Below are 27,484 nucleotides of genomic sequence, written 5' to 3' on the forward strand. Positions count from 1 at the left end.
TGAGGGGCTGGGGCGGGGGAGCCTCGCGAGATCCCGGCAGCGCTGCGGGCAGTTCTCGCGAGGTTTCTCCCGGCTGCGGGCGCGGCTGCATGCGGTCGGAGCGGGGGCCGGGGTTGCTGTCAGGGCTGGGGTCGCTGCGGGGCGGCGGCCGTGACCAGCGGCCCATGGACACCCCTCCGCGCCGGGAGTCGCCGCGCCGCGACACAGACGCTCCGCCGAACCCCCCGCCGCCCTCCCCGCTGCCGCCGCCGCTGCTTCACCCGGCGCCGGGTAAACTGCGGGAGGAGAAGAAAACGGCGCTGAGCAAAGTGAGGGGGCGCGCGGGGGGAGCGGCGGCGGCGCCGGGGGGAGATGGGAGCGGGGCCTGCGGGGGGAGCGGGGCCTGCGGGGGGAGCGGGGCGCGGGCAGCATCCCTGCTCCACAGACCGAGCCGGGGCGCAGCACAGTGGGGTGTTTAGAACGGGTGTTCATTCCCTGGAGTATTGTGAAATCCCCAGCGTCAGTGCTGGAAATCATTTCATCTTTAATTCTAAAGAAGTCAAAGCTTGCCATTGCTGTGGCAAAGCAGCTCCTGTTCTCTTCCTTGTCTTTATTCGAGCACTTTTCAAATAAAACTTGCAGAGTATAACAGGCTGCCCAGGGAGATCGTGGAGTCTCCCTCGCCGGAGACATTCCAAACCTGACCCGTTCCTGTGTCCCTACTCTGGGTGACCCTGCCTTGCCGGGGGGTTGGATTGGATGATCTTCAGAGGTCCCTTTCAACCCTAACAATTCTGTGATTCTGTGAGAAGTGTGAGATTTGATTTATTCCCTTTTTTTTTTTAATTGAAAACTGAAGCATTGAAAATCACTATAACTTAAAAATAAGTCAAGTTAAATTCAGGTATTAAAATATTCAAAAAATTAAAATAGATTACCTGAAGCCATTGATGGCCATTTCACTACTTTGTGTGCTGGCATCGTTCTACCAGAGGTTTCTATGCAGTTTCCTTGTTCTTATTATTGGGCAGTTTACCTGAGTGTGGTGGGTGGACTCTGGGTGGCTGCCAGACCCCCAGCCAGCTGCTCTTGCACTCCTCCCTCCTACCTTCAGGGGAAGAAGATGATAAAAGAAACTCACAGGGATGAGATAAAGGCAGGGAGATAATTTACAACGTGCCATCACAGCAAAAACAGACGTGGGGGGACCTCATAGCAGCTTCCTTCAGCTTCCTCATGAGGGGAGGTGGGATGGCAAGCACTGATCCCTTCTCTATGGTGACCAGTGATAAGACTCAAGGCAATGGCCTGAAGCTGCATCAGGGAAGATTTAGATGGATATTAGGAAAAGGTTTTTCACCCAGAGGGTGGTTGGGCACTGGAGCAGGCTCCCCAGGGAAGTGGTCACAGCACCAAGCCTGACAAAGTTAAAGAAGTGTTTGGACAATGCTCTTGGGCACATGGTGTGATTCTGGGGTTGTCCTGTGCAGGGCCAGGAGTTGGACTCGATGATCCTTGCTGGTCCCTTCCAACTCAGGATATTCTATGATTCTAACTTGCTGAAAATTAATTTATTTTATTGCTAATTTTAAAAAAATAGAGTAGAATGGTGAGAAACAAAGATTAAAACTAAAACACCTTCCTTCCCCCTTTCTTCCCAGACACTACCTCCTCTGCACCCAAGCAGTGGAGGAGGATGGGGAATGGGGATTTCAGACAGGTCATAATAGCTCCTGTCTGCTGCTCCTTTCTCCTCATGCTCTGTCCCTCCAGCATGGGGCCCTGACATGGGATACAGTGGGATACATTCCCTTCTGCATGCTGCAGTTGTTCATGACCTGCTGCAGGGAGTCTCCTTTGTGGGCTGCAGTCCTTCAGGATAAACCTGCTCCAGTGTGGGCTTTTCTCCATGGGCTGCAGGTCCCTTCAGGGCATCTCCACCTGCTGTGGCATGGGGTCCTCCATGGACTGTGGGGGGACAGCGTGCCTCACCATGATCTCCTGGGTGGGAATCTCTGCTTTGGCACTGGAGCACCTCCTCCCCTCCTCCCTTCATTGCTGTCTGCAGGGCTCTTTCTCACACTTTTCCCCCCTTACTCTTCTGTCTCACCCACTGCTTTGCAGCCTTTTCTACCCTTTCTTAAATACGCTTCCCAGAGTCACAAGTCTTGGCTGAGTGGCTCAGCTGTTCCCTGGGTTGAATCCACTGGAGCTGGCTGAAGCTGGCTGTGCCCAGCATGGGGCAGCCCCAGCATCCCCTCAGAGCCTGCTCTGGAGCCCCTACCAGGAGCAGCTGGACACAGAGGGCACTAAAATACTGCTGTATTGAAAGAGATACTGCAAAAGTTTATGTAATCAATATCTAGTTTTTGGGTTTTTTAAATCCTTTATTATTGGCTAAATTGCAGTGCATATCAGAATATGTCAGTCACCCTTCAGTTTTACAACGCTTGTAGAAACTGAGGGAACTTGTTCCATCCATTTCTACAGTATTTAGATCAAATATAAATCTCCATTTTCTTTTATATATGCAGGTGGTTATTCGAAGGCTTCCTCCTTGTCTAACCAAGGAACAACTTGAGGAACAGCTACATCCTCTACCTGCCCATGATTATTTTGAGTTTTGCACTGCTGATCCCAGGTGAGGATGAGCTGTTTCTGTAGGTTTTCAGGCGCTTAAAACCTAATTAAGGTATCCAGGCCATTACAAATCACGTTTTTTCCCTTTTTATTATGTTTGTTGGGTTACCAAAAATATATATGAAAAGTGGCTGCGTATGCAGAGAGAGCATTCCTGGATATTTCTTTTACACTGATGATTTTAAAACAGAAGGGCAAAATTCCATGTTAAAATGGAAGGGCATAATTGAAATCCTGATGTTTCTTTTAACTTTCATTGATAAACTTCAACAGACTATTTTATTGGCTGTGGAAAAGATTCAGTCTAGGGCAAACAATCACAGAATGTTTTCATGCGTACCATTTGAGCTTAACTTCTTTGTATGCTTACATATTTTTGTATTTACTTCATTTTTTCAAATAATCCAGTTTTATTAATTTTTATCTCATGCAAAAATAAAAAAATAGAGTGGTTGATTTACAATAAATCAGAATTGCTGATATATTTGTATAATTAATTCTGTATCACGGTGGTAAAATACAATTCCCTTTCAAATAAATCAATTTCCAGAAGAGAAGGAACTTAAACCACTAAAAAAGCAAAACACCATTTATGCTACATCTGCATGTGTTCTGAAAAACTAAAGTATAAGGTCCATCTTCTTGTATCTTGTGCGATGACTCACCCTCCACTCGCACCAGATTCTTTCCACTGACTGCAGGGGGATCCTGGATGTTTATTGCTGACCAACTTTTGAAGTTAAGGGTTCTTTCAGAGTCAGTTCCACAATCAAGGAGAAACAAATGTTTATTTAGCAAAACTGTGACAGTTCCCAACCCACCTAAATAGTTGCACGTTAGTGCAGCAACAAAATAGTAAGTACTTCAGCTGTTCTGTTAAAACCACAAAGGATGTGAAGTTAGGAAAGAGGAGTATTTAGTCTGAATGAAAGTCTTTGTAGTTCCTTACATTTGTCTTCTGAACTTTGTCATCCATATTTCCAAATGGGTCTCTTTAAGGCTTCTGTCCCAGCTGTTCATTTGGTAAGAAGAAAATATCAAAAGCAAACCAAAAATTCTCTGAAGAAGAGTGTCAGTTCTCAGTGTGTTTAGCTGCACAAATTCCAGGAAACAGTTAAAAAAATTACAATTTTAATTTTCCAGAAAAACTGCTGGCATAAGAATTTAGGGAGTTGGCCACCTTAGAAAAGAGAAGGCACTGACAACAGCCGTGTATATAAAGTTTCATTTTCTCTCTTATGTCATGAAATTTGGAGTACTCAAAAATCTTGCTGTCCACTCATTTGATTGCATCTATGTTACGTTACCAATGAAAGATACTGTAGTTTTTCTCTTATGCTGTGTAATTTGTCATGTTATTCTCTCCTGCCTTCACAAATTTAAACTCACTAGAAAAAAGAATGTTTTCACATAAGTCTGAATTTTTCAACATGAACTGTTTCATAGTCACTTTTTTGTTTATCTTGCTTCTTAAAAAATGTGTTTTCATACAAAAGATGTATTTTTTCAGAATGGCTTTACCTTTATGAGGTTTGTATGGCTACAGGTTCTTTCAGCAAACTACACAGCTTAAATAGGCATTTCACTGCAGTTCTGCAGAGTGTTGGCTTGGCTGATTATTTGTCCTTTACCTGGCCCAGGATCACCTTATGTCATTTGTCCCCTTTGTTCTGATGCTGACACATGCCATGTACATCTGTTTATTCAACACTTTACATGCTCACCCAGTCTACAATACACAAGAAACATCCCAAAATTAAAAGTTAGAGACAAGATTAATGTAGCGAGTCTCAGTCTCCTCTTATCCAGCAGAGAACTCTTTTCTGAGTATAAAGCATTGTGTTGCAGTAATCTGTCATATTATGGACAGTTCACACGATTTCAGCAAACCCTCTGGATGTGTCTTCACGTCGTTCCAGCTAACAGGAAGAGCTACAGGACAAGGTGGACATGTGCTCTCTTTCACTGAATAGCTTTTTCCTAGATCCTGTACCACATGCATAGTGGCCAACCAATCCAGAGAATTCAGAGAACAAGTAATAAACCCATGGGAAGATGAAAAGAAATTTCATGTCACCTAATGAGAATGATTTGGAGAAGCTACTCAGTGAAGAGGATCTGTTTGTTGAAAAGAGAAAGGGACAGACATGTTTTGGTGTGGAACCAGACAAATTTGCCTTACGAGCTGTAACATCTCAATTTAACCACATCCTGTGTAACTCCAGGTCACAGAAGTTTCTAAGAGCTCATTCATATTTCTGTACAGTCTTTTTTTTCACGCAACACTCTGTCAAACTGTAGAACTTGTCAGAATTTTATTCCACAAATGATGGATGTTGGAAAAGCTTCAGGAGCAGTTAGACAAATTCTTATTTAGACAAATATTTATCTATGAAAACCTGTTAAACACAGGATACAAGTTTGGTATTACAAAGTCCCTAGGCTGCAAGTAACTGAAATTATGTATTGGGTGAAGTGCCAGTGTATACTTTCTCCTTTTTAATAAAATTTCTCTAAGCAACCTCTCTTAGTTGCTGTTGGAAAGAGAACTAGAGAGGTCTAACTGTAGCTGTTTCTTCATTTTTATTTCTAAGGTCATCTCACCTTAGAGGAGAAAACAGACAAGATAGGCATATCAACTCCAGTTTCTCTGTTATCGCAAGCTTTATCTTTCTAATATCTCTCTTAATATCTTTATATCATAAATGTTTAAGTTTACCACGTCCTATTATAGACAAGCTGTAAAACGTATTAAAATTTCATGTGATTAATGTCATTAATAATGTATAATGCTTTTTCAGTTCCATCCATTTCAGTAAAATCATTTCAGAAAATTACTTGTGTTGTGTTTTGTTCATTTTTCAGATTCATCCAATTCACTGCATTACGTTTATTCTCTCTTACACATTGACATCAAAATACACACAAAACACTGTTTATAGTTGATAATAAAGACTCTGCCTTCCTCACAGACTTTGTACTCAGACTCCAAATATTAACTTTTTTTTCCAGATATTCTTTCTTTTTGTCCACTGGTAAATATTTCTGAGTCTTCTAAAACTTGAGTCAAGTGATTGAGCTCTGGCCCTACAGGACTTGGGTCGTCCCTTGGGACTGGCACTGAGTGCTTGGAGTCATTAATAGTGTGAGGTTATAAAAGTAAAGAGATCTGAACAGGACCTTGGCTTACATAAAAACTGGTCAAATAGTGCCATGCCATGTGTCACAGAGAGTGATAAAGCTTCTTGCAAAGCACACTCCTTTTCCCTCTGTAGGTTCTTCACATCATTTTGCTCAGGTTTATTTTAGGTATATAGCATTAACACTGTAGGGTGGAGGTTTGTACCCAGGAACCACAGCATTGAAGGGACAATGCTTTTAGAGCTTCAAGGGAACCACCACTACTGTGTTCTGGATGGAATAATTGACAGGCTTTGATTGGCACAATTCTGTAGTGTTCCTGCTTCTCTGCCAGGCAAATTGTGCTCATTAATAACTGTGAAAAGAAAAGACTAATTTAATTTAAGATTATGTCAGTTGCATCCACTATGTGAGTGACCACAAAAGGTGATAAGGATAAATGCCAGTGGATCTTAGCTTGAGGAGGCCATGTAGATGGTAACTTACCTCATCAATTGTTATATAAGTGAATGGAGGAGTTACTTGACACTCCAAAATTTAGAAGTAGGTATCTATGTGTTTATACACATGTAAGTATATATGTTTATATACATATAACCACCATGATTTGTAAGTTGATAAGTAAGTCACTAAGATGTGATAACTGTTTTTGTATTTGCTGTTTATACTGTAGATAACTATTCAAAATTGCTTTCCTGTGTACCAGTCTTTTTACACAACTGTGTTAAAAGATACTTTGTAGAAGAAGTAAACAATTAGAATGTGTTTGTTTTTAAAGTTACTAGAAAAAGGCTTAGAGAAATTATTGACTTAAATATTATAGAAATAAATGTAACCTAAAAGATTGGATACCCTTGAACACAGAGCAGAAAACAAAGAAAAAGTGTGCTGGACTGAAGAAGTGTGTACAGTCAGACTCATCTGGGCTGTTTCCATAGAGATTGCTCTAAGTGATGTCCCAGAGATGCCAGCATGTGCTGTGCATCTGTGCAGAACATTATACAGATGGAAAGCAGCATTATAGACAGCAAACATATGGCAAAATAGAACCAGCTGTCTGATTATAAAACTAAATTTCAGATCCTGAATGAAATTTATGCTGGTAGACACTTCAAGGAGGAGACACAGAGTGTTCAGTGACCCTTCTGTAGAACTCGGCTGGAAGGCAAAATCCTGAAGAGCAAAAAAAGTATTTTAACCAATAACTGCTGAATACAAAGAACAAAAGTAAAGCAGGAGTGTTTCTTCCTAGGAGAGGTCATTAGCCTCAGAGTGCCTGTGGCCCTCTGAAGAAGTTCTGTGCATTCTTTGCTGCATGGTCATGCTGGTGAGTTCTCGGTGGATAGGTGAAGAGGGAATCCAGCGTGGGGAGCGGCAGCTGGAAGTCGGGTGTCTGAAACTCGGAGCATATTCTGCATGTTCTGTATGCAGGCCAGTGCTAAGAATTTCCGATTTGCTAGGTTTAGTTAGCATCCCACGTAGAATGTTAATTTTATGCACTTTTTTAGGCACACTGCACACTTTGCTGGGTAAGAAGTCTATGACAAGGGTTTGAAACACTCAGTGGTGAGGTTTTTACACACTAAGCGCTCTGACAACTAACTTGCACGCATATGCGAACCAATTCTCTACTTCCAGAGGTGGCTCCATCAGAGAAGGAACCTGCAATTGCTAAGCATTGTCTTAGCTCTGTTTCTGCAGCCTTCTACCCTGATACACTGCAGCAATAATGGAGAGAGAGTTGTATTTTACTGTGCTGTGGTGCACATCAATATCCTACTGTGCACATGCTTTTATATTTTTGTATGTTTCTGCTGATGCATATGAAGTTCTTGAAGATATTAATGTATAGCAATAACATTGGATCCCGTATTTGCAGGATATATGCTAAATCTCGGCTTTCCAGAGTCCCATTTATACATTTCAGACTGGTGTTTTCTTACTAATAAGTGCTTAATAACCATATCAAATGTTCCTCTGTTTTGAAAGATACCCACTTTGATTAGGCTAAAAAAGCTGGAAAAATACATATGTTGCCAAAGCAGATAAAAGAGATGGTATTGATATACCAACTAAAGGAAACAAAGAAGGAATAACTCTTGTGTTTTTTCAGTTTTGTTTCATTATGATTATGTGTCCAACCATAAGGTTCTAAGTTACTACAGGAAAAAGAAAATCCAACTATATGATGAAGCTGTTTGCTGTGCACTGAGGCCGAGAAGTGCCTGAAAAATAATGCTGCCTCAAAATTCCTGGTTTTGTCTGGTGAACCTTCAGCACTTCAAGTATCAATTGTATCAATCTGTAATATCAGACCTCGTTTAATTTAAACATCAAAGAACATGCAACATAAGCATAGTCCTGTTAATGTGATAGAGAAGGAAGTTAACTTCTTTCTGGGAGCTGCCAGTTATCAGAAAGTTCTTCACTGTTGCAGCCATTGGGCAACACAGAGACATTTCTTCAAGCGCAGCTATAGATTGACACAATAAAGTTCCCTCCTTTACTTACACTCCTATGCCTTTTTAAAATATATTTTTAACTGTATGTAATAATTATCAAAAGTGTTAGATTTCATCCTTTTTTTTTTCTTTGAAGCCAATGAGAAGGAAGTTGGCTTGCTACATCTGCTTTGCATCTTGGCAGTAGCTCCGCAGCCACTGTAGCATCTTTCAGCACTGACCATGCCCTAGCAGACATTTTTGCAGTTACCTGCTTACAGTTCACTCTGTTCCCATCCTAGAATGTCAAAATAGGTATAAATTGATAAAATTGCTCTTCCTTAGAAATACAGAGTTTATCCTCTTCATGCTGTAGAAACAGTCTGTAGCTGGTTTTTGCAAAACATCTAAATGAAAAAAGCCCTCTAGTTTTTTTAAACATTTCTCCTGGCTGGAAACACAAATCAAACACAAATTTGGTGTGTTTACGAAATCATTGGTTATTGACAATGATTTGTCTCTTTGTGGTCTTTATGGTCTCCTTCTAATACTGGAAGTGGAATCCATATGGATGCATATTTTAAAAATAAAAAATTACTTGGCAACAGTGTTGCTTTGAGCTGCCACATGCAAAGATTCCTGTGAGCCAACCCATGATTTTGCTCTTTCTCACTTGTGAAATCTGATTCTGAAATGGCTATGGGATTGAAATACAGTTGCAGTTGTGTATGTTTATTGTCTCCTGCTGCTGGTGGTGAGTTGGTCTGAAGGCAGGTGGGGTATGACAACAGTATATGTACAGAGGTATTTAAAGTTATGGGCTTATGTTAAGATTTGTTCAAAAACGTGATGTAACATGTAGCCATCATTAAGGCAGTTTAAGCCAAACTGTTTTGTATCACAGTTGCAGAGGTTTAAAGCACGTACAGGCCATGGCTTACAATAACTTAGCTGATGAGTGCTAATCCATTAAATTGCCTCAGTTTCATTGTGGTTATGGTGTGCCAGCCCTGAGGTGTTTATCAGGCACGTCAAATATTTACTCTTGGAGTGGGATCTGTGCCACTTGATTCTATCATGAAGAATCAAAATTATTTTAAGTAAGTACCCATTTCCTTTGCTAGAAATTCTTTGGATTTTCAGAATAGCTGTTCTTCACAACTAGACATTGTGTGTATAGGATGATAGCACATGGAGTTTATTTATTTGTGTTTAATTCAGTGGGTTATCTTGCCAAGTATTAGGCTATTTATTCTTTCTTAAAGGTGGACATATATTTAAATACAGTTGCAGCTTGGAAACTGCCCCTTCACTGTGGTCTTTTACTTACCTTTGCCTGTTTCACTGATAGAACACTTTTTTTAGCATGCCCAAGAAGTTCCCCAAATGCACTGCTGTTACTCATGTCTCTGAAATCATGAAATATTCAAGTTTTGATCATGCACAATTGGAAGTATATGCTCTGGAAATTAGGGAGACAAAACAAACTAGAAATATTTGTTTCAGTTCAGAATAAATTTCACAGTTGCATACAGAACTCAGTTGTTAAGTTACTTTTTGTCATATATAGTTAGATACATACATGTAAAGACTGTTTAAGGTAGCAGTTTCTCAAAGAAGATGAGAATTAAAATGAGATCCTTCTAGTTTTACCTTTTCCCTAGCCCTGAACAGAATAATAAATAACAGAAATAAACTTGTTTCTTGTTGCAGCCTTTATCCTCATCTCTACTCAAGAGCATACATTAACTTTAGAAATCCTGAGGACATCCTTCTTTTTAGAGATCGCTTTGATGGCTATGTCTTCATTGACAATAAAGGTTGGACTATTTGTAAGATATTAGGTGTATATATATATATACATATACCATTTTAGAACATTATTTTACTTCCTTTTTGCTAATTATGCTTGCTTTTTTCCTCAATATGCAGTTAATTACATTAAAATATGTTAAAATTTAGCACTTGATAATAAAGTGCAAAATGTATTTGTCCATGCAGTCTTGCTTGTCTGTGGTGTGCATGCTTTATGTGCATTCTTATACCTTAGGCAATACATTATCAAGATGCTATTAAGACAATTAGCTTGTGCAAGCTTCACAGTTCACCACAACAGGAACTGAACACATTGTGAGCATGAATTGTTACATCTTCAATGTGTTTCTGTGAGATAAACTTATGCCACTTACTCCTGTTTTTTAAAAGCAAGAGGAAACCTTCAACGTTTCAGTTGCCCACTTTTAAGACATGTCAAACTTGAATTTTTAGGGCCTTTGCAGACATCTTGAGTTGAGTTCCAAAAACAAGAACAACATAATTGATTGCCAGCTTTAAAATGTTCAATCTGCAAAAGTTTGCCCAGCAGTAGAGAAAGTCTGTAATGGTGTGGATAAACCCGAGTCTCCTATAGTAGTGTGAAACTGCCTTTGACAAAAAGTGGGTTAGCAGAACTTTAGTAGTTCCTTGCCATACCTTCTGTAAAAAATTGAGTAGGTTCTATAAAATAGGCTGAGATTTGTGGGTCTCTTAGATAGACATTGTTTATTCTGTACACTTGGTGTTGCAGTGGTCCTGTGAAAAGTAGTCCTGCCCACTCTTACTAGAGATTGATCTCTAAAGAAACTCTCTGTCAAATTTGTTAATTCCTCTTCAGCATTTCCTACCTGAAATATTTTGTCTGCTTCTGACATCCATCAGATTTGGACTGTTTTTGTAGAGATGGAGAACAACACATTCCTCGCAGTGCGTGATTCCTGGATTTCAAATTCTGGACGTTTTAAGAAGAAAAACCAGAAAGAAGCTATTTTTATGATTCTCCTAAGACTTGACTTTGCCTAAATTCAGCAGGTCTTTCAGTGTTATGCTGGAGTGAAGCCAGAATATTCAGTCCTGAATATTCTGGGAAATAAAAAAAACTGACTTGGACACAGCTGGCCAGCTTGGCAGGATTGTTTGTGCAAATAAAGACCGCAAGGTTTGATGACAGGTGCCCTCTGGTGAGACTTGTGGCGGCATTGCACTTATGAGGGTAAAAATGAAACAAGGATTAGCAGGTTCAATATGGTTAGCAAATGTTCTGGCAGATTTAAGACAAATTTTCAGTGGACTTGAGCTAAGTGTAATCTTGAACCTGCTGGAAGTGGAAACCAGGTGAAATTCAAAACCTACACGCAGTTCTGACTCCAGTCCAAAGAAAAATCCAGTACTTAAGGCAGAATTCAAAGAAAAGAATCCTTGCCAACAAACACAGGCAGAAAGTTGCATAGTCCATCATAAACAGAAAAAAAGAAGTTTCACACAATTCTACATGCTGAGTTTTACTGTTCTGAAAGGAGCTGGTATATTGTTTTATTGCATATTACCCAGCATTTATTTATTTTTTAAGCTTTTAGGCAACGAAGCTTTAGGAAACCACTCAGCAGTTTCAGATTAATTTCCCAGTAGGACTTAATTACTTGTCAGACTGAGATTTTGAGGTAAATTTTTCTAACCAATATCTGTGAATAATTAGAAGGAAATTAAAAATGATAATACAAGAATTTTATTGTATAACAATAATCTTCATTTTGACAGTCTTATTAGCATATCCAAAAATATTTAATGTTTTATATGTAATTAAAATATAAATTTATTTTGGTTTCAATGTAAAATACCTCTGTGTGTAACTTTTCATTAGAAGTTTAGTAGTTGTAGAAACAGTCACCTTTGATTTCAAGTAAGACTGCTCCACACGTTTCAAGAGTTGTGAAAATCTTACATGAATTTAGGGAATGTTTCTCCCCATCAGAATATTAAGGTTTGATCTCTTTTAAGGCTTGGAGTATCCTGCAGTGGTTGAATTTGCTCCATTCCAGAAGATTTCGAAAAAGAAGCTGAAGAAGAAAGATGCCAAAGCCGGGAGCATTGAAGATGGTAAACATATTTTCTTGGCATCACAGTAGAAAATATATTTCATTTCTGTTATGCATTGCAAAGTGTTAATATAATTCAAAAATTTTTCTTCACAGATCCAGAATATAAGAAATTTTTAGAGAATTATTGTGCTGATGAAGAGAAAATCTGTGCCAATCCTGAGATTCTTTTGGGAGAGATTGAGGCCAAAACAAGGGAACTTATTGGTCTGTTTTCTTGATTTTTCTTATTATTGAGAGTATTAAATATCTTTATATTACCTGCTAGAACTGACCTGTTCAGTCTAACAGATTTAGATTACCACAGTTAAATTTTTGTTATCCAGCCAAGTAGTAGGGGTTTTTATCTGTTCTCTTAAGTCTCTGTGCCTGGAATCACTTGGCTTCACCTGAGCTTTTGCATGTGCGGTGACTTCAGAAATAGTTCCTCAATAATTCTGAATACTTACAGATGTATTAATAGATGAAAGATTTATTTTTAAAATATAAAATAGCTGGATACTTAAAAATTTATCCCTCATATTAGCTGCTTTTATTAAGAAACATGAAATAGTCTCTTTTTGTTCTCACGGTCAAAATTCTGGCAAAGCTCTGAAAGTAAGGCAACACCTTGTTTTTTGTATGCATGCAGCATGACTTTCACAGTCCCATGGGGAATTTTAAGTAAGGTCAACTCTGAAATCTTCAGTGCTGGTATGCAGCTTTCAGGATGACATGGAATATTGATGTGCTGTATCTTCAAGTGACAACATGCAGAACACTTAGTCTTTCCCTAGGTGTGACAATTGAGTAGGGAAAAAAAATGACCTTTGCTGTTATTTCTTTTGTGTAAAAGTAGACACCTCTTTTGATTAGAATTATAGAATCATTTAGGTTGGAAAAGACCTTTGGACCTTTGAGAACATCAAGTGCAACCATTAACCCAGCACTGCCAAGTCCTAAACAATGTCCCCAGGTGCCACATCTACACATCTTCTAAATACCACCAGGATCAGTAACTCCACTATTGCCCTGGGCAGCCTGTTTGAGTGCTTGACAATCTTTTCATGAAGAATTTTTTCCTAATACCCAGTATAAACCTGCTCTGGTGCAACTTGAGGCCATTTCCTTTTTTCCTGTCACTTGTTACTGCTGTTTGAGAGTTAACTAGGGACATTTGGAACTTAAAACAATTTAGAGGAAATGGAAATGTTAGTAGTATGGACATTTAGATAATAAAACTTGTTTATTGCTGTTCTAGATAGGGAAGTTACGCAACAATATTTGTTTACCCCAAATCTTCCCTAGTATTTGACAGAAAAGTAAAAGCAGTCAAAATCTTCTTAGAAATTTATGATTTCCAAAAAGTTTACAATTTCAAGAAAGATTTTTTAACTTTAAAATATTCTATCAGTGAAAATTACTAGTCTTGAGACTTGCAAATTTCAGAATAACAATATTGGCTGAAGGCAGATTTACATTAAGAATTTTCGTGTTTTGTTTCTGTTAAATCTCAGAGAATCAAATTAGTTGCTTTATTATTTCTGCCATTCAAAACTGTAACATGTTTATAGCAAAATTATGTAAGGGCTTAGTTGTGTGTGGAGTTGCAAAGGGGCTACTCCTACTGATGTCAATGAAGGACATGCCCAGGACTTCGCTGGCAAAATTGGGCCTTGTATGCTCAGCATTTCTCCATGTAGAGTTACTGTGAAGCAACATATTTTATACATTATGTCAGATGGGTTAGCTGATCAGTTTCAGTGTGACAGAGAGATATAAAAGAGATTTTCTCAGTAACATTATGAAGATAAGCTCATTTTTCTGGCTTGTTTGTAGAGAACAAGATAAAATGTAAAAAGTTTTGCTGACACAAAACTTCATTTAGCAATTTATTTTCTTCTAAAATTCTTTAAACATTTTAAGAAAATATTTCATATTTTTATTCATATTAAGGACAATAAATAAGATGGATAAGAGTCAGGTTTGATAAACATTCTTTTTTTCCCTCCTCTATTGATAATACTCATCACACTGCCTCTCTCCCTTGAACTTGAAGTTATACTTTCTCATTAAACCTCTTGCACCACAGCCTTAGTCATGACTAGGGTCAAGTTCTGGGCTCTCAGTGCAGCTTATCCTTTGCCCAGACCTTCCAGTTAAAATCTGTGATCTCCTTCAGCGTATAGAAGTGCCCACAGGTAGACACTGCTCAGATGGGCAGGAGAGAGAAGGCAAAGCTGCAGATCTGAGGGACAGGAAGGGAGGGTTCTGGGGACCTAACACTTGTCAGAAAGTATAGGCATGTGAGGAGGGTGGGGCAGCATGGGAAGTCTAGGGATAGAGAGAGGAAAATGGCAAATCAACAATCTTTTTTGGTTGTTGCTTTTAAACATTGATATTTGGTAAAAATAAATACTGAATCCTATCAGCCTTCCTATCAATCTATTCATAATTGCGTATAAAAAAGTTTCTTTATTAATGAATGGGTTACCTCCAGCATATTCTGACTTTCAAGGCAAAAAGATTTAAATGTTTTGGGGATATGAATTGTGTCCAGACTTTGGTTATGCCATTTCAAATTTGTTGAAAACTTTATTTTTTTTTTTTTTTTCTTTTTTTTTTCCTTTTTCTTCCAAATCCTGTCACGCATTCCAGTAGTGCAATTTTTTTCTGGTTTGAGGGAGAATCCTTAATGTAACTGTAGAGCAATTTCAAGTAGCAAACATTTTCTATCCTGGGACACCTAAGACTGACAAAATTTGTTGTAACTATTCACAACTCTAAGTACATGAATTCAAGTCTGAATTCAGTACTGACAGTCATAAATGCTGTATATGATGAAAAATTTGATGATGTTCTCCAATATTTTGTAGAATTGGGGGTTGGTTCAGGCGGATGACTTGATTTTAGAGTGTGGAGACAGCTTTTTAACATAAGAATTGTTGTGTGATCCAGTAAATGAGACATTTTATTTGTTATTTGAGAAGCCAGAGTTTTATTGAATCTGCTGATACTTCGTTATGTAACCTGGGACAAACTACTTATCTCTGATTCCTCCTGTTTTTGCAAGGAGAGGGGAATGCTAAAGTCAGGTAAATGGAAATGTTATATGGGACTGAAAATGCTTCCTTCATCACGTACTTTGACATCTGTGATTGAAAAATGCTATGTGAGATTACAGTAATATGGGCTGTTTGTGAACAACAATATAGCTAGGTTTTGATGTACAAAAGTAAAAAGTAGGAAAAGATGCTGAACACATTCCTTTCTTTTTTGGTGAAATAACCATTCTAAGTGAGAAAAGCCATTCTCTTGAACTGGAAAGATATGGTATAAAGATAGGATCTTTAATTAAACATTAAATAATCATGCAGTTTATTTCTGTTGCTTCTAACACTAACAGCAAAAAAAGCAACAAAGTGTTTCTAAAGCAAAATGATGGTAATGCTTTCAAAAATACATGAAACAAATAGGTTTATCCATGATTTAGCTCCCTTTCAGATAAAGCTAGAAAAAAGGGGGTTAGTACTAAAATAAAGAAATGAGTACATATTCTAGGAGTTGAACACTATATCACAAATTTTTTGTGTTTTAGCTAGAAGAACAACACCTCTTTTGGAATATATTAAAAATAGAAAATTAGAAAAGCAGGTACGTTCAGACTTTTGCCTGAAGTTCAACATTTATGTTTCACGTGGTTTTCCATTGGACAATTTACAATGAATCATTTTGAACTTTTCAGAGAATACGAGAAGAGAAAAGAGAAGAACGAAGGCGGAGAGAACTGGAGAAGAAACGTCTGCGGGAGGAAGAGAAGAGGAAGCGCAGAGAAGAAGAAAGACGTAAAAGGAAAGAAGTGGAGAAGCAAAAGAAAATCTCTGAAAAAGAAATAAGGATCAAGGTAGCGTAATAAAAAAAAGATTATTCTTCCTTTGAAGTTATCCAGAAGTTCTTTGGTATCTCAATGTTTATTTAGTGTACGACAGCACAGTGTGGAGGCACCAAACCAGTTTTGTCTGCAAGGGAGAGTAATGTAAAGTAAGTAGTGTTGTTTGAAAGTGTGACTAGTGCCCCTAGGTACAGTGATGTGCTGCTGCAGTTACAGCAAGTAATTCAGATACCTTTATACTACTGCTGTGTTCTGTGCCAGCATTACTTGACAACCGAGTTCTTCTGTGCTAACATGGTGGAAGATTATTGCAGGTTTTATCCCTGAACGGGCCATTCATTTGAGAGTTGGACTTGATGATCCTTGTGGGTCCCTTCCAGCTCAGAATATCCTGTGATTCTGTGTTTCTGTGAAATATGGCTTTAAAAACTTTCTGTCATGTAAATCTCCGTCTGGCCACGTGTGCAGAGAGTTTTTTGTATTTATGCCAAGAACTGATGTATTTTAATAGTGTTAAATTATTTAATAGTATTAAAGCTTTAACCAAGTTATAACAAAGTCATGCTAACTTTAGGCTGCGCTGCCTTGCAAGAATATGAATGGATTTTAGCAACATCACTTAGGAGGATGTATCTTGTGCTATGAAGTTGGAACCGATAAAACTTTATTTGTATAAGATGACATAGATAAAAAGTATTCATCTGAACTAAATTTTCTAGTATTGGAAGAGCCTTATAGGCCATTTTGAAAAGGAAAATTGTATGAGTTTGTAGCGTAATGCAAGGACACACAGACTGACTCCTGATCTTGTGGTGCTGAGAAGCCACAGAACTGTGAACTCGTTTCCTCTTTTCTTCGTGGCAAACAATTTCCTTCACCTGAAAGTATAAAACCAGTAAATTCTGAAGGTGAATTACATATTTTTCATATTTAGGCATAAAGAAAATCACTCTAGAAGTTCAGAAGAAAAGGGACTTAATCCTTAAAATATATTACCCAAAATTGGTTGTCCAAAAAAACCCTGTATATATGACATATCAGGGGTGATATGATCTCGAAAGCTAGTTCTGTCTCTGAAAGAAAAGGAAAATATTTCCTGATAGAAACATTATAGACGTTTTAAATATTAGAGAAGAATAAGCAGTGCTTGTTTCAGAAAATCTGGTGGCTTGAAAAGACTGAGGAGATGTTCTGCTTAGTCCTGATAATAGGGTAATAGTTTGAGACAGTTGGTCCTTCTGTAAAGATTGTTCCTGTAATGCAAGACACTGTTCAAGCCCTGTGTGGGTTATTTTGAAAGAAAAAGACTTCTTGAAAATCCTTATCTTCAAGGTGAAAATGTAATGAGATCTTTTCTGCTAGTATCATAATTTTTTACTCAGTCTGTATTTGTGTCAGGGTGTACTAAGCACCTACTTCTACGTGCCAGTCTATCCCAAGTAATTCATGTGACATATATTTTATATATAATATTTCAAGGAGTGACGTATTAATCCTGCTCTTTGTAGTATTGTAGAGATTCTGCTTCTTATTTTGCTGGCAATGACACTGAGCTCTGTTACATGATTTCTAAGAAACCTTAGACCATAATAATGTCTTTATATATAAAACTCAGGAGAGAAGAGTAGGTAAGTGCTCTCTTTAGTATTCTCAGCATATTTATAAGTGTGCAATTGAATGCCTGTCAATGACTGTCACTCCTTAGCAAAAGTAAACTGCCCTTTCTAAATAACTTTTAAATTTTATATTTTTTAAAATACATTCCTAGTATTTAAATATCTCCAATCTTAGCAGGTTACTGATATATTTAATACTTGTTAAAATGTCTGTTACAACAGAGGAGAATAATTTTACATCATAATATAAACAAATATCTCTTAGCTTCTCAAGAAACCTGAAAAAGGAGATGAACTGGCCAGTGAAAAGCACAAAGAAAAAGGTGAAGAAGCTGACATTGAGGAAAACAAATGGGATAAATCACCTGGATCTGGGAGTATAAAATCCAAGACTTTGGAGAGTTCACTAAAAGAACTTAAGGAAAAGTAAGTAATATTTGTATTTTATAATTGAATTTAGATCATAAATGCTTTGATCTCAAGGCTTAAATATAAATGGTGCATTGACAACATATTCTATCCCCAGAGAACCAATTTTATTCTGTGTGTGAACAAATCTCTTACTGTCCTTTGGGTAAAAGGTGTTTCGTAATAATTTCCTGACCTGATGGCAGTATTAGTGGATGCAATTTGATATTTGTGAAATGCTATAAAATCCCAGATTGGAAGGATTTCTGCGTGAAAAGTCATTCAGTGTTTCATTGTCATTTCACCTGTTCCCCATCAAGAGCTCAGGTAAGGCCCTCCTTCCTTTACTGATGTCAAAGACTAAACTGGCTAAAGTGCCACACTCTTCCTTCACACTTGGGTTTGCTGCAATAAACATAGAACTGTGTTTGATAAATGAGTGAATGGCACAATAGTTGTGGTGTCAATGACAGCCTTAGATTGGGTACATGCAAAAGGCTGTCTCTGCCTCCTCTGCCTTTTGTATTACATTTGTGCTGGCAGGAACAAGGGGCATAGCTCAGCTCTGTTACTGGTGTAGCCGGGGAATGTATCATCTTACAAGTGTTTTCAGCAGTTGGTTCTCTCGCTTGTCCCCTGGTACGTGTGTCTCATCACAGGCAGGATTCACCCATAAGATATGTAAGATACATAACAAAGATTAATAAAACTCAGAATCAAACTCAGTTGAGTTTTCCAGCTAAGCTCTCAGAAGTGCTTTGCAGTACAGAAGGACAAGCTTTAGCATTTTAATAAGTTACCTAAGGTATTACATATAAAATCTGACAGGAAGTTTGTGATTATGCTCTGGGAGCCTTGCAGGTTACCTGCTTATTCTAAGCAGTTTAAATTTTACTTTTGTCCACATATGTTCTCAGGTTTTATGAGATGTATGTAGGAGCTGCAAATGTTCTCCTAATGACAAATAGAACAATAAAGAAACTGGAAAATAAAATAACTGAATTTACTAATTGAATAAATGGGTCACAAATAATATCCTACTTGCATTATTCATCCTTTTTTTTGTTTCTGACTAAGGACTTCAAGCATAGGCTCAGTGTTTCCTTATGTTGAGTATGTCCTGGAAGTTCCTGAAAATTTCCATGTCCTATTCTCTAACGGAAATTGAAAATATTCAGCAACTCCTTTGTTGATGTTCTTCAACAAAGGAAACAGAACAGGCTCAACAGAAACAATTGCAAGGGCAAGTTGGTTGTTTACTAATCACAGAATTGTTTAGGTTGGAAAAGACCCTTAAGATCATTGAGTCCAACTGTTAACCTGGAACTGCCAAGTCCACTACTAAACCATGTCCCTAAATGGCACATCTACAGGTCTTTTAAATACCTCTGAGGATGGTGACTCCCCCACTGCCCTGGCTTTTTATGCAGTAAGCTTTTTGGTGGTGCCATATAACATTGTTTACAATTGATCCTGTAAGTTTAATAAGGCATTAATGTAGATTTTCCAGGCATTAAACAGAATCCCTTTGGCTGCACTGGTACAGTGTTACCTTGTGTTTCCAAGTGCTCATTTCATTGTGATTATTAGTGGGTAGGTAGCAAGCTATGAACTATTTCAGCTGGATCAAGGTTTAAAGTTGAAACTACTTTGTCACTGACTCAGCAATAAACTGTAATTTCCAACTCTACCTGCAGGAGATCGAATTGTATGTCTGAAACCATGTTTAAGGCTCAGTAGCAATAGGTTTCTACCACAAAGCGAAATCTCAGTATTTGCATAAGTGTACATGATCACATACAGATTTGGAACTATACCAAAAAGAAGTATGCTTCCATTCCCTTTACTTCCATTAATTTCTGCTTTCTCTGGCTACGTAACTTTCTCTTCTACCTATACTTTGTATTTGCTTATCCCACCATGTCCACTCTTGCTTGCCTGTTCACTATGACTGAATTTTAGGAAGCTACTTTAACCACTCTTGAACTGGAGTTTGTGTCCCTATCACTTGCCTACCTCCAGGTGCATCCATTCCTTCCTCAACCACAGTAACAGGCAAAGGAACAGACAAGTACCAAGCAATGCTACAGCAACAAATCAAGGGGGTCTTTTTGACTTTTTGGAAGGTCATGCCCTGACCCTTGCTAGGACTAAGAGTGTCTAGAATATAATATTAAACATGAAACAAAGCAACTCACATACCCCTTGAGAACTAACAGTATTTTTTATATATGTATCTAGGCTACAGATACAGGTGTCTGTGACAGCTGGGACATTGCTTCCACTTGGTGACTGTGTTATGCTGACACGAGCTCAGTCTGCTGAAATAGTGAATAACTTACCTCTCATTCAGGTTTTGTTGTGACCTCCAGCACTTCCTGAGATGGGGCCCCTGTCTTAGCAGTCCCACCAATGCCTAAGTTCATGGCAGATGCTAACAATTTTCACAGTTCTGTTACTTAAAAAATAAAAAAGGTGATATAGATACACTTTTATTGATATTAAATAATTCTAAATAAGAAGCATATCACTATTTGATCACTACACCATTAGAAAATCTCCATTCTCAAGTAACTTCCTTTTTCAGTTCTTTCAGTTTATTTTAAGTATTTATACATATGTAATATATAAAAAGAACTACCTGTATTTATTCCTTTTAAAGTTCAACCTATTCTGTAATCTTTCTTAATTATTTGCAGTTTGGCTGTATGAGAGAAGCACCTGCTTGCTGAACTGGAACAATGAAGTGAATAAGAAAGCTGGGAATTTTATCAGACAGGATGAATGTTACAGATAGTCTTTATAATATAAACCCATTGCAGCATAGCAGAAATCGAGTATTATGTTGTGGTAATGTAATGGTCTTTTGCCTAAATAAGATATGCAAAGGCAGGCTAGATTACTTGGAGACACAATAAACAAAAGCCTAGAACATAAGTATCCATTTTCACAAATGTCTTCTGCAAGTTGCAGTGTCAGTGAATAATTTTTGTTAAGAGTCATAAAACTTTACAAATTGATACATGATATCTGAACAATTCCTTCCAGCCTTGAATGTTCCTGTTCAGGGGATTACTTATATGCATGACTCACCTCAAGACCAGGCCACAAGAGCTAATAATGCAGCATGGAACTATTGATAGGATTTCAGAGAGGGATAGAAAGTGAAGAATGGGCCTCCCACAACAGTTGCACAAAAGTCTGATTTTGCTTGCAAAGCTTTGTCTGCTATTCTGAACTGAATGCATGGTCAAGGGCTGGACATCCATGGTTGAGACATTGAGCAAAATTGCATATAACCCCTTTCTAATGAGAAGAAAGCAACCTTGCCTTATAACACGTCTAGTTACTGTTAAAGTCAAAGGCAGGCTTTGTATTGTCTCCTTCAGCAGCTTCTTTTTACTGTTAATTGCTTGGATTTTCTTTCTTTTTATGCATACTCTTAGGTCACAAAATGATAGTGACAAAGAGCAAAGAGATTTGGAGAGAAGATTTCGAGAAAAAGAACCTGAAAGACAAAGGTATCGATTGGATGATGGCAGAAAGCATAGAACTCACTATGAGTTTGACAAGTTTATGAGAAGGAATGAAGAAGATCTGAAATGGGGGAAAGGATACAGCCAAGACAGAGGAAAGAAAGGGAACTACAACTACAGCTTCACTGTGGAGGCAGTAGACAAACTGGGTAAAGAGGACAAGTGTGATGACATGGCATCCAAAAAGGAGCGCATAAGAAATAAGGTTCTTTTATTCATTTAGGATAATCTTTCATTAGTTAAATATGCTTCAAGATCACAGGTTTTAACTTTTGCAAACTCAGCATGATAATGCTTTTTCAGGAAGAAATCGTTTTATCTCATTTTCAGTAAAACCCAGACTTCATTCTGGGTTGTTGTCAGAGGACAACACTTAAAATAAGTTAAGGTTACAGGTCTGTGCTCATTCATATTCACAATATATAGGTGACTTTCTGTCTTCCTTTCAACCCTATCAGTTTTAGAACACTATTCTTGGAGCTTGCATTTTATAAATGTATTAAAAATTGTTACACTTCTGATCTGTAATGCAATTTAAAAACTGTGGCATATTAGTCTTTTAAAAATGTACTTCCATTACCCAGCTCATAAAGTAATTATATTATGGATTTGCCAGGCATTGCTTGGTAGAGCAACTATAAGGACTTACATAGCTAATTCAGAGACCATTGTATTTAGAGGGTGTAAATGAGTGAATTCTTCGGTATTGCATACCTGCCAGTAGGAAAAGGCTGTCATTTCATTTGGATAAATTTATCCTCATAGCTGTTGTCAGGGAAAGAACAGATGCAAAAACAGTGCCAGCAGGACCTGTAGCAGGGTTTGTAGTAGAGCTGTCCCTTATTGTCTCCCAGACATATGGACATCGTTTTTTCTCAGGCTGTCCGATTTCATGGATGTGCCAGAGTCTTTTCAGGGTGTGGCTCTCCTTGTGACCCTCATTCACTCTCCCTTGTGATCCTGGATTTTCCACAAAAGATGACTGAAACACTGTTTCGGGTAGAAATTTATTCTGCATGTGAAACTCTTCTTTCAAACCAGGTGACTGATGTGTGATGTGGGCTAAGGCTGGCAAGATTAGACTGGTCATGTGCAGAATGAGTCTGTATGGAGTGTGCACAGAGCAAGTCCAAGTGGACTCACTGTATGTGTGAGGAAGTCACCTGGTGCAAACACAGACAGCCTGGTGCACCTCGCTCTTTGTTTATGCAAAAGTCAGCTGGGCAGGATGGGTGAACTTTATCTGCATATCCACATTAGCTACTTTCCACATACATCAGTGGCTCAAACTGCAAAAAATGGCTAATTCAGAAACAGGGAGATGGGAAAAACAGTCTTCCTCATGCTTACCATGGTGTTTTTGAAATCTGGCAAATTAATCTGCAACCTTGGAACTGGGTGGTGGGTCTTGGGGGCCTTTTGGCAAGAGTTAAGAAGCTGCCTGCTTTTTATTTCTTTGCATCACACTTCTGGTAGCTCACTGAGTCTCTGGATTAGTCCACACTTCAAATTCTAGATATGTTCCCTAAAAAAAATAAGCACTATCAGTAAAGTATTTTGCAGTCTGGTGACCTTTTTCCTTAGGATATTTATCACCTAGGTAAGATTAGGGGATTAGTTGTAAAGTTTAGTTGTAAACCTTAGTTTTACAACTTAGGTATAGAATTGACAATGCCAACACAAATTTTCAGTCAGAGATTGAGCTTCTTTCTGAAGTTTGTAAGAATTAATTAGTAAATGAGAAATGTCCAGTGTAAGTAACATTGTGCCATCTTTCCTGCAAACTGTGGGTTATGGAGTCTGTGGTAAGAAAAGTCATTTGGGCCCTTTATCATAAACTTTCTAATGGGCACTGCTTGTCAGAGGATCTAGTTTTATGCAGCTGTTTGTGATATAGAAAGGTATTTTATATCACATTTTATACCACACTACAATGCACTAACTAGAATGATCTGGTTGTAAAGCCCAATAGTGAATCTTGACGTCTGGTTTAAAGAGAAGGAGAAAAAAAGTTGAGCAAAAAAAGACAAAGGTGAAGGAAAAAGAAAGGAAAAGGGAAAATACATACTGTGAATGAGAAAAAAGAATGAAAGAACAAAAGACCAGAATGACTTCAAATTATGATGGCAGTTGGAAATTAGTATAGTTTCATGTAGGAAAATTTCAGTGCTCTGCCACTGTCTTCAAATAGGCTGTTTGCTAAACTTAACATGAGTCTTTGATCAAAAAGCTCAGGTTTTGGTGAGCTTTCAGGTGCTTCATAACATTAAAAATTGGTATTTGTGAGAGTAAAATACTCCTAATAGTAAAAGACTTCTTAAGCAGAGTTTCTAAACAGTATGTTTCAAGAATAAAAAGTAATCTCAAGAGCTATGAAGTATCACCATTTGCAGGTTTGAAGTGTCTTTTCCTTGTAAAGTGGCTCCTTCTTCCGTTTTCCCATCATCAGATCAGCATGTGTATGATGGGGTCACTCACAGAATCTGCCCATGCTCAAATTTTACTTACTTTGTTTATTACCAGTGCATGAATTCCCTGCTCTCATAGTCAGTATGGGAAGGCATGATGAAGTAGGGCAATAACTATGCAATTTTTATTTTGATGTGTATAATTCAAATGTGCATTGCATGTTTAAATTGTGCTAATACTTGATCAGTTGAGGATAATTTTTAGCTGATGCCTGCTAAATTGTTCTCTGGCTTATCTTGGGCTTTTATGCTTATATTTAATATTTGTCATTGTCACGGGTGAGAGGGCTCTCCTGCCACAGTCATTCATCTGCAGAGTTGCAAGTGCACAGGCTATTGTTGTTCTCAGTTGATGTTAGTGAAAGTAGCAACATTTTTCTTGTTTTACCTGTAATACCATGTTTCATAATTGTGTGCAGTATTTCTTCTTGTTTATGTCAAATGTATTATAGGATCTTTAATTTTTATAGCTTTCTTCATTTATTCAAAATGCTTGGTTCCCAAGAATAGTGTTATAAAACAACATAAATACCGAATACTCAGTCAATTTTCATTACACTCCATTTGTTTCCTGGGTCTTATGAATTGTAAAGTAATTTAACACAAAATCTACTTTCTTCATAAAGATTCAAAACTTTAAAATCCCACATATGTGTCTCACATGGGTTTCTCAGAGCATTAACCACATCTCCTTCCTTCTAGGATCGCCCAGCCATGCAGTTATACCAGCCAGGAGCTCGCATCCGAACACATATGGGACCTACAAGTAAAACCTATGACTGCAGTGGGAAACCTTTTGAAGATGCTCTTGATAAAAAGTATGAGGCAGATAATTCAGCTGGAGCTGAGAAGACTGAAGAAGGAGAATAAAACAAGCTGGAGGAAAGTCTTGTGGAAAGGGATGAATTTAAGATTCAGTGTCATGACAAAAAAATCCATTGGGCTGTTTCAGAACTCCACAGGCAATTGCACCAACAAAATTATAATAGCTCTGCCTCTTACTTTCTGTAAAATAAAGGGAAGAGTGACTGGAAATATATAAAATATCTTACAGCAAAGGAATATTGTTGCGTTTTTACAAAAAGCAGCACAAACGCTATTTGCCTAATTTAAAAGCAGTTCAAATATTTTATTATATTTACCTTGAAATAGAAAACCTCTAACAGTTTTAAAGGAGTATTTATATAAGACTTTACATAAGCTATTTCACCTTTTCAGCTCTAAAGAAATGAAATGTAAATTTGCATCAGTTTGAAATCTGAGGCACTTTAAATGTTTTTGGTGCATGACATGAGGGTCACAGGACCCCTTCCTGCAAAGAGCAGCAGCAGGGGCTGCTGCAGGGAGTTGTGGTCGGACTCAGTGTGACTGGCCCTGGGAGGAAGCTCTGGAGCCAGTGGTGTTTGCAGGATAAGGCCCACAGTTTGCACAGCTGTGAGGAGTGACCATTGGTATCTGTACCTCATTCTGTTTACATTGTTTTTGAATTAACTCTAGCAGATAAGTGTTAGTAAAGTATGTTGTTAGAGACTTTGTCATTTTCTGAGCCACTTTTGCCTTTTAGTTTTTAATCGATTTCTTGTGCTTAAAATAGAAGAAAGCTAACGCAAACCTCAGCACTGGTTTTAATGAATTAGCTGTTTTTTATGGTTTTGACAATGGCTTTTGAAAAAAAAGTGGTTGTACAGTGATGATATTTTATATGCTAATGTTTCATATAAGTTGCAGTTACAGGATTTGAAAAACGAACATTCTGCAGTTCTATTTGTTAAAAAATTAAACGCACATGGATGTCAATTGCACCCTACCATTTTGTAAGATCTAGGACAAATTCTGCCCTCTGATGCAGGCACGTGTACATATATATATATATATATATATATGTATATGTGTGTGTGTATGTATATCTTCTGTTGGTTTCAATGATAGCCTTGTGTTTATGGAAAGGCAGAACACATTCCATTTGTCTTTTATGGCTGAAAATTTCTCACTTGTCTAAAACTGAGACCTGCTTTATCCCTGAAGTTAAATAGTAAGATACTAATTTATTTTTTCATCTTCTTTGAACATTTTACTAGTAAGCGTAACATCTAGTTGTTCTAGACTGAAAAATTATTTATTGTATTTTCCCAGATACTAAACATTAAATAGAATAAAAGAAAAAAGATTTTGACTATGATTTTGAGATGCAATATTCAGCTATTTTTTCATCTGTTACTCCAGAAAAATTAAGTAAGATGTTATTATGCTGCTTTGTATCCTTCAGAAGCAGATAAAAATATGGTTAAGAAGAATTTTAATATCAAGCTATGTAAGTGAGCTGCCAAAATTATTTCAAGATTAAGTAAAACTGCTGCTAGAGAATCATTTGGGTTTAGTTTCATCTCAATTAAGGAACTCTTGGGACAACTTGTCTTATTCAGCAGATACTGGCATCTATTCCTTCCACATCCTGGGGGCAGGGGGGCAGTAGAAAGTACTGGCCAGGACAGCAGGATCTGACCCTTTCTATAGCCAACTAACACTTGTATGGCCAACTAACACGTGCCACAAGCAGGTCAGGAGAGATGGGAACAGCAAGGCAGCCCGGGGGCACCAGGCGTCCAGGGACACCAGCCGTCCAGGCTGCACGGGAGCGCTGCCCGCAGGCTCTCTGCTAAAGTGTGACCCCGAGTGGAAAAGAAATGCATCCTGCCAACAGAGGAAACGCCGTGGCTGAGCTTCCCCTCTCTGTGCTGATGGCCGGCTCGGGCAGTGCCAGCAGGACCTGTGGGAGCAGGGATCGGCTTTGGGATGGGAGCTGCCAGCAGTATCTTCAGGGAAGACTGCCTGCTGGAATCGAGCATGTATCTCATGGTAATTCTGCAAAATACAATGACTAAAGAATCAGAACACATTTCTAAGTCCGCGGTCCAATCTCACCTGCTCAGGAATGCAGCAGGGCCTGAGCCTGCTTCCCTTGCTGGGGCAGCTGGGCAGGAGGAGCTGCCACCTGCTCTGTGCTCACTCGTTCCTTTATGCCTCTCCCGATGATAACAAATAAATGCAGGCTCACAGCCTGCCTTTGTTCGAACTCAGCGAACTCAGCGTGCTGTGAGAGCTTCATTGCCACAATAGTAACTTTGTTTTGCAAATTCAGCTTAGCTGAAAGTAGAGACAGCATCCCCACGGAATGGGAATTGTGTCTGATTACATCACAGCTGACTTTGGTGCCATCTGTTTTCTTGCCTTTAAAATACAATGTTCTACATTTAATAATTAAAAAATTTAAAAGATTGTCTTCTACATTTAATATTGCCCACTCGATAGCTTCACTGAATTTCTGTTGTCCTGTTTCTTGTTGAGTCCCAAAGTGTGACATTTAGGAATATGGAAATCACCCTGTCTGTCAAATGGAGATTGGGCTCCATTCTGTTGGGGAAACTGATTTGGAAGGTCAATATTCAGTAAATAAACCTGCATTTGTGCCTGAT

At 38.2% G+C, this 27,484-nt stretch overlaps 1 protein-coding gene across 6 annotated transcripts; it reads left to right on the forward strand.

The window, feature by feature from the left end:
* Positions 1–49: 49 nt before the first annotated feature.
* On the forward strand, positions 50–27,484 carry UPF3A (UPF3A regulator of nonsense mediated mRNA decay). Of its 6 annotated transcripts, none has more exons than XM_051772764.1 (10): positions 50–308; positions 2,514–2,620; positions 9,915–10,021; positions 12,015–12,113; positions 12,209–12,319; positions 15,690–15,745; positions 15,837–15,995; positions 17,865–18,025; positions 21,454–21,748; positions 24,714–24,997. In XM_051772764.1, the coding sequence occupies exons 1-10, from the start codon at positions 90–92 to the stop codon at positions 24,879–24,881; spliced, it is 1,482 nt and encodes a 493-aa protein (XP_051628724.1). In that variant the 5' UTR covers positions 50–89; the 3' UTR covers positions 24,882–24,997. The 6 variants fall into 6 exon arrangements, with proteins under 6 accessions (XP_051628724.1, XP_051628719.1, XP_051628721.1 ...); XM_051772759.1 differs by having other exon boundaries at positions 72–308; positions 21,454–21,528; positions 24,714–27,483; XM_051772761.1 differs by having other exon boundaries at positions 72–308; positions 21,454–21,692; positions 24,714–24,897.

Source organism: Manacus candei, unplaced genomic scaffold (assembly GCF_025592945.1).
Source record: "Manacus candei isolate 608988 ecotype Guabito, Panama unplaced genomic scaffold, ASM2559294v1 h1tg000159l, whole genome shotgun sequence".
Classification (NCBI taxonomy): domain Eukaryota; kingdom Metazoa; phylum Chordata; class Aves; order Passeriformes; family Pipridae; genus Manacus; species Manacus candei.

Excerpts from the sequence above, each read along its gene's own strand:
- UPF3A (XM_051772764.1), top strand. The coding sequence starts at position 90 with ATGCGGTCGGAGCGGGGGCCGGGGTTGCTGTCAGGGCTGGGGTCGCTG. Across the intron at positions 12,114-12,208 it reads AGCCGGGAGCATTGAAGATG|ATCCAGAATATAAGAAATTT; the intron begins GTAAACATATTT and ends TTTTCTTCACAG. Across the intron at positions 15,746-15,836 it reads ATAGAAAATTAGAAAAGCAG|AGAATACGAGAAGAGAAAAG; the intron begins GTACGTTCAGAC and ends TGAACTTTTCAG.